The sequence below is a fragment of the Drosophila eugracilis genome, unplaced genomic scaffold, assembly GCF_018153835.1.
Source record: "Drosophila eugracilis isolate 14026-0451.02 unplaced genomic scaffold, ASM1815383v1 contig_1765, whole genome shotgun sequence".
Lineage (NCBI taxonomy): Eukaryota > Metazoa > Arthropoda > Insecta > Diptera > Drosophilidae > Drosophila > Drosophila eugracilis.
The window spans coordinates 4,854,420-4,866,463 of record NW_024572605.1 but is presented as its reverse complement, the minus strand read 5'-3'; the positions used below and the strand labels follow the sequence as shown (position 1 = coordinate 4,866,463).

General features: G+C 43.3%; 2 protein-coding genes across 4 annotated transcripts; both read right to left on the bottom strand.

The window, feature by feature from the left end:
- Positions 1–244: 244 nt before the first annotated feature.
- Positions 245–1,055, bottom strand: LOC108104459 (vacuolar protein-sorting-associated protein 25). The gene is made up of 2 exons (XM_017210522.1): positions 922–1,055; positions 245–871 (listed from the first exon to the last, which is right to left on the bottom strand). Exons 1-2 carry the CDS (start codon positions 969–971, stop codon positions 397–399), a joined length of 525 nt encoding a protein of 174 aa, XP_017066011.1. The 5' UTR covers positions 972–1,055; the 3' UTR covers positions 245–396.
- A 781-nt stretch (positions 1,056–1,836) lies between these two features.
- On the bottom strand, positions 1,837–11,645 carry LOC108104498 (latrophilin Cirl). 3 transcript variants are annotated; one of them, XM_017210613.1, is made up of 12 exons: positions 11,076–11,645; positions 10,879–10,944; positions 10,029–10,677; positions 8,441–9,912; positions 8,153–8,380; positions 7,883–8,093; positions 7,579–7,819; positions 5,890–6,055; positions 5,601–5,830; positions 5,433–5,530; positions 3,601–5,367; positions 1,837–3,511 (listed from the first exon to the last, which is right to left on the bottom strand). In XM_017210613.1, exons 3-12 carry the CDS (start codon positions 10,061–10,063, stop codon positions 3,049–3,051), a joined length of 4,911 nt encoding a protein of 1,636 aa, XP_017066102.1. In that variant the 5' UTR covers positions 10,064–10,677; positions 10,879–10,944; positions 11,076–11,645; the 3' UTR covers positions 1,837–3,048. The 3 variants fall into 3 exon arrangements, with proteins under 3 accessions (XP_017066102.1, XP_017066101.1, XP_017066103.1); XM_017210612.1 differs by having other exon boundaries at positions 10,029–10,664; XM_017210614.1 differs by lacking the exons at positions 10,879–10,944; positions 11,076–11,645 and having other exon boundaries at positions 10,029–10,218; positions 10,569–10,658.
- Positions 11,646–12,044: the final 399 nt, after the last annotated feature.

The window sequence follows — 12,044 nt, the reverse complement described above, 5'->3', positions numbered from 1 at the left end:
TGTTTGGTATATATAATTTTAAGTTTAATAAATATTAAGTAATTAGTAAAAATTAATAATTACATCAAAACTATTTCTTATAAATTATAAAATCTTTCTGCTATTAATTTGACACAACTCGAACTGCTGACACGTTATGTCTTCACTCTCATTTCGCAGACAATCAGCTGTCGTTATTGTGAATGAAACATGAAATATGGTCTACTTACATTAGGTTTCTGATTTACTCCAATATAAACTTCAGTTTTAAATTTATAACCAAGATATAATTGAATATAATTATAAAGATGATCATACCTTAATGTAGATATAAATTTTACAATCATTTACTTTTTAATAGAGGTAAACATAATTTGCAGTGGTTGACAGGACAATGTTAACAAGTAGTATGGACACTTAAAAGAACTTGACGCCGTGGCTGCCATCCATTTCGATCAGCTCACAACGACCCTTCTCCTCCAGCAAGCGTAGTGCACTGAGCAGCACCGCCTCATCCACTCCGTGAAAGTCTAGCTGGGTGGTGTTCTCGCCGGATGCAATCTCGTAAAGCGTACAGATGGTATTCGTCTGACCCGTTTCCAGTACCCAGTCGTACACCATGTTGCCGTACTCCTCAAGGGTGTACCAGTACACCTGCCATTCCTGACGACGCTTGTCTAGAGGATTCGCATGGCCAGTTTGCTCCAGTTCACCCAAAATAGCCAGAACAAGCTCCGGGGAGAGACGGCGCTTCAAGGATTCGTTGTGGAATAGCGGCGAGTTCTGGTCGCCAATGCTTAGGGTAAACTTATTCGTGTGCCTGAGGTATTTGAGAAAGAGATCTGTCCAGACCTTCAGTTGCTGCTGCCTGGTTTCTTCATGGGGCTGCAATCTAAAACTGGGATTAACCGAGTCCTGGGTCATTTTATAGTTAATACTCACGTGAAGAAGGGTGGAAAGGTATACTCCCAGGGCCATTGGAAATCTGTCATCTTGATTTACTACGAAATAAACATTTGTTTTGCTAATGATGGGATGGATTACTAATGGTTCAGAGTGACCGTTTACAATCAATGCAAAAAACTCAAGGAAATTAAAAAAAAAGAAGTGGGGAATGTTTAAAAAAAGTTCGTTACTTTTTTTGATTACAGAATTTACATTTTATATGGGACGAGATGGACAAACTTATCATATATTAATATGGAAATAATCCAATGCATAGAAGTGAAATATTTTTATATACAAATATATTTTTCCATCTCTTTAAACAGAATACGTAAATTTTAGTCCGACATAATAACCGATTAAAAAAACACACTTATTCCATTTACAGTAAAATGCAATCCATTTCATTTATTTTGTCTTAATTAGAAAAAATTGTGTACATTAACATTTTCATCGGGCTTTTTCATAAAGTTTGATTTGGGTTTTCGGTATCGGTTTATTTTTCAGATCCAAGATTTATCAATCTTTTGAATCGATTTGATGAGGATGTGGCGACGAAAAGGGGATTGCAGTGGCTTGCATCATCAATATACATTCACATATATATATATTCTCGTATCTGATATATCTGGTTTAATATAAGTAAAGTACTAGGAGGCGCAACACTATACATTCAATATCTGCTATTCCGTAATCCTTGGTTTTTTTCCATTCTCGATTTTATACACTAACTTGTGTGGTATGCTGCTGGTGCTTAATTACTAACTTTATCGATTGTGTGCTTATGGATTTTATTTCTTTTTTTCAAGTTGAACTTGCTGATCGGGTCAAATGGGATCGAGCTAGGTCGGCAGCCTCTGGAGCTTCCATGGCTTGGTATGTACGACAAATAGTATATATATGGTAATCATCTTGTTTTGCACTTTATTTTATTTGGTTTTTGTACACATGCGTGAAATTCTAGAGAGAATGCCATTCAGGGATTAGGGATAGTACAGCTTAGTGTGTGAGTGTGTGGATTTTAGCTGGCTAGTGTTTAAAGAGTTTTCAGTTAGTTCCTAGTTAACAAGTGAGGTTTGGTTGAAATCTTTCTTTGCTATATAGGTATTTCCGTATGCTGATCTATCGGTTTCGTTTTCGGTTTTTGGTGCCTGCAATGCAATTTTTCAAGACATTCACATAGCATTCGATTTATTTAATATCTCGTTATAAATAATAAAGCATTCTACGAGCTGTCCCTTTCAAAATATATAAAATAAATGCCCCTATATGTGTGCTTAAAGCATCCTATATATTGATGAAAATGTACACTTGAAATGCTTCGCTCTGGTTCGCTTACAAATTAACAGAAATGCAACAACGAAATGCTATTATAATTCCCTCGAAATCATGTCTTTACACTCGTTTCGTAATTGGAAGGAATATTTGGTTCACAGGTGTAAAACGGCGGCAGTTGGATAGCAAAAAATTACAAAATGTCAAAACGTAGGTTTTCTTTTTGGTTTATGAAACACGAAACAAATCTTAAGCCTGTGTGTCTATATATCTATATATATATATCTTACGAGCATAATCAGCGAAAATCAAAAAACAATTGATTCCTTACAAAATACATAAAACATAATTCGCCTGCATTTCTATATATCATTTACATACAGTTCTCAGATCTTATACATATACATCCATATATATACTTGATTTTCCGGTTGTTTAAATTATTATTTAAGTATTTAAAAATGGCATGTGGTGACATGTATTACAATACATTATACATATATGGTACATACATTTATATTTAATATCGATTTCCAAGTTGGTATAAAATGCATGCAAGTCGAAGGGCCCAATCCCAATCCCAATCTCACATCCCACATACCTAATATTTTGGTTAAGCTTGGGTCCTCCCTCGTGTGTGGGATGGATGTGTGCCTATGGTCTAGGTTTGAGTTAATTCATATACATTCATAAAGTTTTCGGATTCTCGAATCACTGCACGTATAGCATGACAGCATGTTGTTTCACACAATGCTCCATATTTCGACTAACGACTAATACTATGTATAGCTAGAGATCCTAAGCTACAATTTTTGCCTAAGACTGTTTTCGGGGAGTTGCGTTATCTGTTCACTTGGGCAGTGGTTCCAGATAACATCGCACCGTGTTGTTCTCATCGAGCATGGCCGATAGGTGGCGCTGCTGATGATGCGGAGGATGCTGATGGGGATGTGGATGGGTTAGCTGGTGAGGATGTGGATTGGGGTTGCTGTGTGATGTATGCGACGACGATGATGTGGTGGACTGTGGTGACAGTTTCTGTAGCTGCTGACGCTTCTGCGCTGGCGTCTGATTTGCCGGCGGCAGCGGTGGTCCGGAGTTACCATGACCGAATAGCTCATTCACAGCCAGACGACCGCCTGGCGATTTGGCATTCAGTACTTGCTGCTGCTGCTGCCGGTATGCGCCACGCATGGAGCCCTCACCAACGCCGCCGCTAACCCCAAAAACCGCACCGTTGTGCTCGGGGTGCGGACCTGCTCCTGGCGCCGATCCTGGAGGCAAGGCCCCGCCATTTTTGCGCTGCTGACGTCTGTAAATGGGAAGGGATATTAGCATTAATAAATGAAGATAGGAAGGGTATATCTGGATAAGGTTGGGCAAAACAATAGGTGTACTCACTGAAACCGCCGCTTAAAGTCCTCGTCCTGCATCGCCATCAGGCGACGCATCCGCTCATCACTCTGTGGTGGCAATCCATGAGCATCGTCTTCCAAGTCGCTCTCGTCCTCATCCTCATCCTCATCACAGATGTTGCCGTGCAATTGCTCCGCGGCTGTTGCCTCCTCATCCTCTTCCTCGTCTTCGTCATCGTCGTCATCATCAGCCGTGCAGCGCCTAGCTGATCTTTGCTGGGCCAGCTGTTGCTGTTGCTGCTGTTGCTTTTGGAGCTGCTGCTGTTGGCTCCTGGACGAAACACTGCCGCCACTGAGACTTCCGCCGCCATACCGACTTCCACCGGCAGCCACTGCCGCTCGCATATTGTTGAAGACACCGGTGCCAACGCTATTATTGTACACCTCGTCCACATCAAAGTCACCCACCTCGTAGTGCTGCACATCCGAGTTGCGATTACTGAGGATCTCCTCGTACACCGGCCCACTATCCGCGCCGCCGACGCTGCCCTGGTTGTAGTAGGCATCGCCCATGCCCAGATCACAGTTGGAATGCTTATTTCTAAACTGGCGCTGCATGAACTCCTGCTGGTACTGCGCCATATGTGGCGGTGGAGCGGGAAGCTGTTGCTGGCTACCAGCTCGTCGTTGCAGGTGCAACAGATGAGCATGTTGCTCAGCCTGCTCCTCGTCTGAGGAAAGTTGCTGCTGCTGCTGTTGTTGTTGGTGATGCTGCTGCTGCCGACGTAGCTGTTGCTGCTGGTAGTAGGCTGCCGCATTGCCAGTGGGTGGGTCTAAAGCCTCCGAATATTGCGGATAGCCGGCTTGCTGACCAGGCTTGGTCTTTTTGTACGAGGGATAAAAGAGCACCTGAGAGGCAGCTGCAGTTCGACTATGCAGTGATCCACTCGGCGAGGCGGGAACTCCACCTCTCTTCTTTTTGCCATGACCGCTATTCGGCTTCTGTGTCCAGTAAAATACCTCGTGCGCCTGCTGCGGTGAGGAAGCCGCAGCTCCAGCATTATTATAGTACTCCCGCTGGGCCTTCATTCCTCCTGTTCCGGTCGGTGGCTGCTTCCAGCTGTAGTAATCTGGCTGATGATAGTACGACTCGCCCAAAGGTCCTTGTTGCTGCTGCTGTTGTTGCTTGTGGGCGAAGATTAGGTGTGTGGATCCGGCCGAACTGGTGGGTGATGCATGACCGGTGGAGCGAAGAGTGCTGCCTCTTTCGAGCACTACATGACCACCAAGTGTCTGCGGTGGCGCCTGCAGCGTGCCCGTCATTAGACCACTCTTAAGAGTCCTCCTTTGCTGGTTTTCGTTTAGTTCACAATCTGAGCTGGCTCCCATTATTGCATCTTCAGTAACCGGAACTCCCGCCTGCTGTTGCTGCTGGGGATCATCGTGTGCTTCCTCGCTCACTCCCAGTGGCAGCTTAGGCTTCTTAGATGTGGAAACGCTGCACAGCGTCCCAGCTGCTGGTCCATTACCCGCAACAATGCCTGAGGATATCGATGTCTTGGAGCAGCGCAGGCACTTTGGCAACCAGGCATGCTGTCTCACATACTTGCGATACTCGCGCCGGATCTTCTCGTTCTGGATGCAGTGGAATACGAAAATATAGAGTCCCAACAATGTGTTGAAGCAGATGAAGCAATAGCCATATACATCAGCCGTATCTTCGTCCATTTTGGCTCCTCGCAAATAAAAGTAGGCGGAGCACCAAACAGCGCTGAGCAGTAAGAGGAATACAAATGAGCAGCGTATGTCGAAGCTGAGGGTTAGAAGAGATTAGAGATGAGTTTCCGGAGTTTATATAGGTTTTCGAAGATCGCTTACCGTACGCTAGCGAGGCGGGTGTGTTCCTTGGTCTTCAGACCCGTGCGACTCTTGCGGCACATGATGATCCAGGACAAAAATGTATAACCAATGGCAGCCTAAAAAAAAAAGTAGATAATTGAAATGATAAGTTTAAAAGAATATATTTTAATTCCCCCCTGTACTTACCACAAAGAAGATGAGCACCGGTATCACAAACGTGGCATAAAACAAGGCATTCGCCTCCATCAGCACGCAATAATCGTTCTGGGTATATGTGCTGGGATCGATGACCAGTGAGATGGCCACAACGGTCAACGACAATCCATAGGATAAGAGGTAATAACAGTTCACCTTGGGCGTCTGGTCCACCTCCAGCAGAAGCTCATCGGAGGTGAGGGTGGAGTACGAGTGGAAGGCTGAAGAGGCGATTTTTAAGTTAGAGCTGAAAAGTGAAGGCAAAATAGGGGCATCTTACCTTCGTAGCAAAACCAGGCGGTGCCGGATAATATGGCACAGTGGAGGAAAATGGTTATGAAGCCGCAGAAAATGCTTGTTTCGGTCTGTTCAATGCCCAGTAGAAAGAGCAGCTCGATGGCCAGCAGGCAAAGGTAAATGCTGGTATAGATCGAGGTGCGGGCAGACTGGATTGGAAAGTGAAATAAAGTCAGAGAAAGGAAAGTTTAGATACAATTTAGAGAGTTTGGTGAAATTTCTTTAAAAGCAGAACCAGCAGAAGGGGCCTAAAGATTTTATATGTAACGTCTTCTTTTGAAGAAATAGATTTCGGTTTTCGATAGTAAAACTTAATTTAGGATTTGATTTACAATAATTTTGGTGGGTGGTGGTGAAAATCCAAAGACTAAGAGTAATACGATTAATAAAGAATATTATACGCATTAAATAAAACATTGAACATGACACGAAACAAGCACAACATATAGAAAACAAATATATATATATACAAACTAAATGGGCAAACACAAAATGCAATATTTACAGGACAAAATTAGCAACATTTGTAGATTTTATTAATTAATTAAATACAAACGAAAATCAGAAATGTTTTAAGGTATTAAATTGTACGATGTCTAAAAGTTAAATTTGTTAAACAATGAATGCACATTAAGAGGGGTTAGGATATCTCACAAATGATTAAATAATTAAGTAAAACATGCCAGAGTGATGATTTCTAATAAAACGGAAGAATGAGTAAAACATATATTGGTTTAGGGAAAAGTGCGCTAAACTTAAGCTATGACAAATTACTACGAAACATAAATATAAATCAAGAGTCTTCGCTTGTAAGCTGCAACTGGGAAGCAATGAGCAACCTAAGATGAGTGTCTTGACCTCTTCCAGAGGGATCATCGCTTCCCGGCATAGCTTTTTGAGTCTTATCTGTGTGTCCTATCTGAGAGAGAGAGTTCCATTAACAATTTGAATTACTTAAGCATTATATCACATATGTCTCTCTTCGATCATAAATATGTAAGTCTAGAAAGCCTAGCCTAGCCTACAATTTGTGTTTGTTTATCTTTCTCTTTTTTCACCACCACCACCACTTATATTGTAAGTCATCCATGTTGGCCTGCATGATGATGTTGTTTGTGTTGTCCAATACATTGCCATCCACATTTAGGTTGTGATTGCGGTGCGGATGCTGCTGCTGCTGCTGTTGGCCATGTTGGTGCTGCTGGGCATGTTGCTGCTGCAGATAGTTGTGGCTAATGTTGAGGTTGTTACTGGCATTGCTGGCCTGCACGGCATGTTGCTGCAGTGCAGCAGCTATTGAAGCGGCAGCAGCTGCAGCCGCCGCTGTTTGCTGACCATGTTGATGCAGATTTAGATTCAAGTTGTTCATACCATGTTGCATGTTGCGTTGGGGCTGATTGGACAGTACCACAGCAGCAGCAGCTGCAGCAACCACTTGTTGCTGTTGCTGTTGTTGCTGCTGCTGGACATTATAGTTCAGATTATTGCGATGCGAATTGCGAATGGAATTGTGTTGGATAAAGTTTGTGTTCCCATGACTGGGCGTTGACACATTGGTCTGACTGGTGGGCGTGGTCAGGGTCAAGGACTCATGGGTCTGGTCTCGTATATTGTTCTGCTGGCGCCTGCTTCCCGCCCGCTGATGCGGCAGCGGATTTGAGCCGTTTCTTACCTTCACAAAGACCCCATTGAACAACTTTAGTGTCAGCAGAGCAATCACAATGAACACCACGCAAATGGCGATGCTGATGTAGATGAAGATGCGCATGTTGCCATCGAACATGGTGAACAGCGAGTGCTGGTGCTCATCCACCACGTCCATGAGAATGGCGAAGTTGGTCAAGTGGTTGCAACTGCAGACGCTGTGCGTGCGATTCGTGGACTCCAAACTGCAACCATTGGCAGACCAGGCACTAGAAAGAAAATTCAATTTGTAAATATACCCCACATTATCTAGTAAAAATGTAATCTCTTACTGGTCAATATAGTTCCAGAACACACAGGTGGGATTCGTAACATTCTCTGTCTTCAGATGCTTTAGCGTCAGGGTAATGGGCTGAGAGAGCTGTATATGCCGCCCTTTGCCCAAGCTGGCTGAGATCACCTTGCTGTTCAGGATGCGAAGGCGTTGCTGGATCTCTCCACCGCTAACATCGCTGTCGTTGCCAAGGATTGCTGTATTGCGAACTACGGAAGAATTAGGGTTAAGCTAACCTAGCAAAGAAGTGAAGTTCTATTAGACTTACCGTAGCTGCGAGAACTCTTCAGATCGAAGTGGTCATAGCTGGGTTTCAGGATGGATTCCAGACGATCAAAGGCGGCAAAAACAATGCGCACCAGGCCGCCTTCACTGTTATCGATGAGAGCGGCTCGTGGCAGCTCAATTCGATCGGAACTCAGGGGCCACTGATCCGAGTCCGGGAAGACAACGCTGGACTGAATAGTCTTGGTTTCCAGAACTTTTACAGAGAGCACTAAGTGAGGGCAAGATTATAAGTATAAAGAGTAAAATTAGGAAAGCATTAAACACTTACATATATTCTTTACTTTTTGCACCACACTGCGCTCCCTGATAATGGTATCCGCCAGCAGGAAGGCATTATATTCCAATCCAGTAAGCAAGGATGTGGCCACACGCATTTGGTCCTCCGGATTTAGATCTAGCCACGAGGACAGCTGCGACTCGTCCAACAAGTTGGAACCAGTTTTGACCACGCAATGCAAAAGCTCCATAATCATGGCCTCGCGCTGTCGCTGATCTGGGAATGTTTCCTTATCGTGAAGCATCTTCTCAGACACTGTTTGTATGATCTTTGTCGTGACCAACATGTCACCGCCGTAGAGCGTCTTGCTACTGGTTACCTCGGACATATCGTTGGCAATGGATATCAGTGAGGAGTCTCTCTGATTGACACGCATTTCCAGATTGTTCAGCCAGAGACTGCGGCACTGTGTCAGATCTGGGGTCATGGGATGCCACGTTGGCTCAAAGTTGCGCAGGCGCTGGTTCACCTTGTGGGCCATGCTTACCGGCGGTTCGCAGCTGCTGCTGTTGTGCAGGCAGTCGCCTCCACTTGGCGCTGGAGTTGTGGAGCTCGGATCATCATCGTACTCATCGTAACCAGAGTCCGGCATCCGCTTCATCAGTACACAACGCCACTTGGCTATTCCGGCAGCTCCACCAGGACAGGGCTGTACATTCACATCACCTACACGGGTCATGTTCCAGAAGAGATTCCTGGCATGAGTGGGCCCGCAGAATAGCTTGGACTCATCATCGCCTCCGGACATTCCAGCTGCATTCAAATTAATATTGTTGATAGTTCGCACAACGCTGCCATTTCCAGAGGCTGCGGATCCACTTGCAGCTGTGCCCGGTGGGCGATTGGGTGAGCTCTTTGTGGTCAGTAGGGTGCCATCATCAGTTCCGGATCCTCCAACCCCCGTAAGGATACGGGTGTTCGACGGAGCTGTGGCATTTCCAGCAGCTGGAAGTTTACTGCTTGGTTTAGTGGGTGCGGCAGTCTCTTCGCCATGGTGGTTGTGATGGTGATGCACTTGAGGTGGCGGTGGAAGGCCGTCGTGGCGACCAGCCGGATGCTTGGTGGTCGTAGTGGAGGTGGCAACACCCTTTAAACGTCCGCCTCCTATAGATGCGGTGCTGCTCGAAGGCGTGGAGTGGGTTACAGCCGTGTGTTGGGACGGTACATTGAACAGTCCAGGATTACCACTGATTCCCACCACTCCAGGCAGTGTGGGTAGTCGCGGTGGTGGCGGAGGTCCACTTCCGACTCCAGGTGGATGGATTAGGCCACTGCCATTGCCAAAGATCGGCGGACCATTGCTAAGAACCCATGGCGGAGGACTGGGCCTGTTGGTCGTCGTCGAGGTTTGGGCAGCACTGATGCACTGGTAGTGCGCCTCCAGATATTTATGGGTCCCCGGACAGGGATCTCCGAACATGCTCGTGGCTGCCAAAACGCCGCAGCTCTGTTTGTGGGCACATCTGGAAGATGAAAAAGGTATTTGGTTTTTAATAAACTTCTAAGAACTGAAACTAATAGGTTACAACATAAAATGATATATAATATATGTATAGAAAAGTAAATTCTTAAACCTTACCTTGAATTTAGTACGCTGAGTGACTTGGGAAACATGCAATTAACACTCCACTCGACATTCCCGTGGTCATTGCAGATGGTTATTGAGAAGCGTCCATAGTTGGCTCGTATCAGATTGATCACATCGCCGGGATCACATTCGATGGTCAGTTTCTTACCTTCGCAGGCGTAGGCGGTTTGGTATTTGGAAACTGCAAGGCGAACGGTTCATAAGTCAAGGGATAATAGACAGGGTAGGAGATTATAAGGACATGGGATATATAATATATATGGCATATTTTATATAGAGAGAAAAAAAGATTAGTGGCGATGCGCTGGTTGTTGTAGTTTGGTTTGGTTTGGTTTTGATGGTGTACCTGCAATGACACTTACGTTCTAACGATATATGCACATAGGATATAGATATGGTATATGGTTGGTAGCATGATACGCTTTTACACTGCCTGGGATATACTTAGTATATGTTGTGGTTGATTTGTGGATTTTGGTGGGTCGTTAGCGATGGATGCTTGCTAGCAAGTAGAATAGTAGTCATAAATACCAAATCCTGCCAAGTCCAGCTCACTAATCTTTGCTCGTCCATCATCCAGGATTAATGGGCCAAGATCATGTGGGAGTATGTAATAGAGATTTTACACTGGAATGGGAAACTATGATGGATGAGTATAAGGAAAAGATATAAGGGGATGTATTAGGATGTTTTATAATATGTTTTTATTTTGTATCTTCATCTTCATTTGATTTAAAATGATTTATTTTCTGATTTAAATTAATTAATTAATGAAATTGTGTAATAATTTATTAAAATGAACTCTAGATGATGACCCACTTTCAGGTCAAGCAGTACATACCTCTTATATATTTCCATTTCGAAATTTTCACATGGAAGTCGGGCTTGAAAAGACCATTCAACTTATCTGAAAAGTAAGAGAAGACATAAGATAATTGTTTACGTATTGACTACATAGGCAAACACGAAGAAGCAGGCAAACGACAAACAAAAGATAAGAAAAGGGAAAGAAAGAAAAGGGAGCCTAAAAATACACACCCTTCATGTGGTTGTAGTTGATGCATCGCCATCGATTCGTGGACAGAACAAAGACTCGTTTTCTTTGTACACCCGATGCACACTCTATACATATCTACACATCTATATATAGATGTATGTGTTCATATAGAGAAAAGTTGCTGCAGCTGCGCTTCAAGTTTTTTCTTGCCCCGTGGAGCCCCATTTTTGATGGGCTTCTTTGTTCGGACTCCACATACTTTTTTCACATTAGAAATAGTATATGTTTTATGAAATTCACGACATTTACACATTTTGCGACTTGAAAAACTGCCTTTCTGTTGATTTTAATAGATATTTTATAGTTTTTACGGCAATTTGCTGACGTTGTTCTTGTGAATGGAGAAGTTTTCAAAAAAAAACTTGGTTTAAGTCGTTCTTTTTTCCTTAATCTTTTCACATTTGATTAGCGGGTTTGTTACTATAAGTTTTTACTTTACAATAGGTAATTATTTCACTTATTTTCACTGTTGAATATTTCTTGAATTAAAGACCGTCGTTCCTATTCGTTTGAGAGCTCGATTCACAATCAACTTTCTTTTAGAAAAATTCTGTATACTTGAATGTCTAGTTGAAATCAGACAGCATTGCCAGCACAAAAACTGCTAAGTGGGACTGCCAACTTGTTGATTGAATGGGCGCGTAGTTCAAATTGGTCATCTCAGAAAGATTTACACAGTTTTTAAAAAAATGATTAATCTAAAATAAAAAAGAAGATATTAAAAGATATGAATATACATATAAAAGGTAAATAGGTATATTTATTTGATTGTAGAATCAAAATTAGTTTGTTAGGCACACTTCTTTAAGTTCAAGATCAGCTTCCAAGTTCATAAATTCTTATCTTCAGTTGACTTAGCATTAGCTTTTGCTTCCTGATTTGCACTCAGCTTGGGGAAATGCATTTCGCTTGCGATTTCAGTTGAATTTTGATTTCACTGAGTGCGGTTT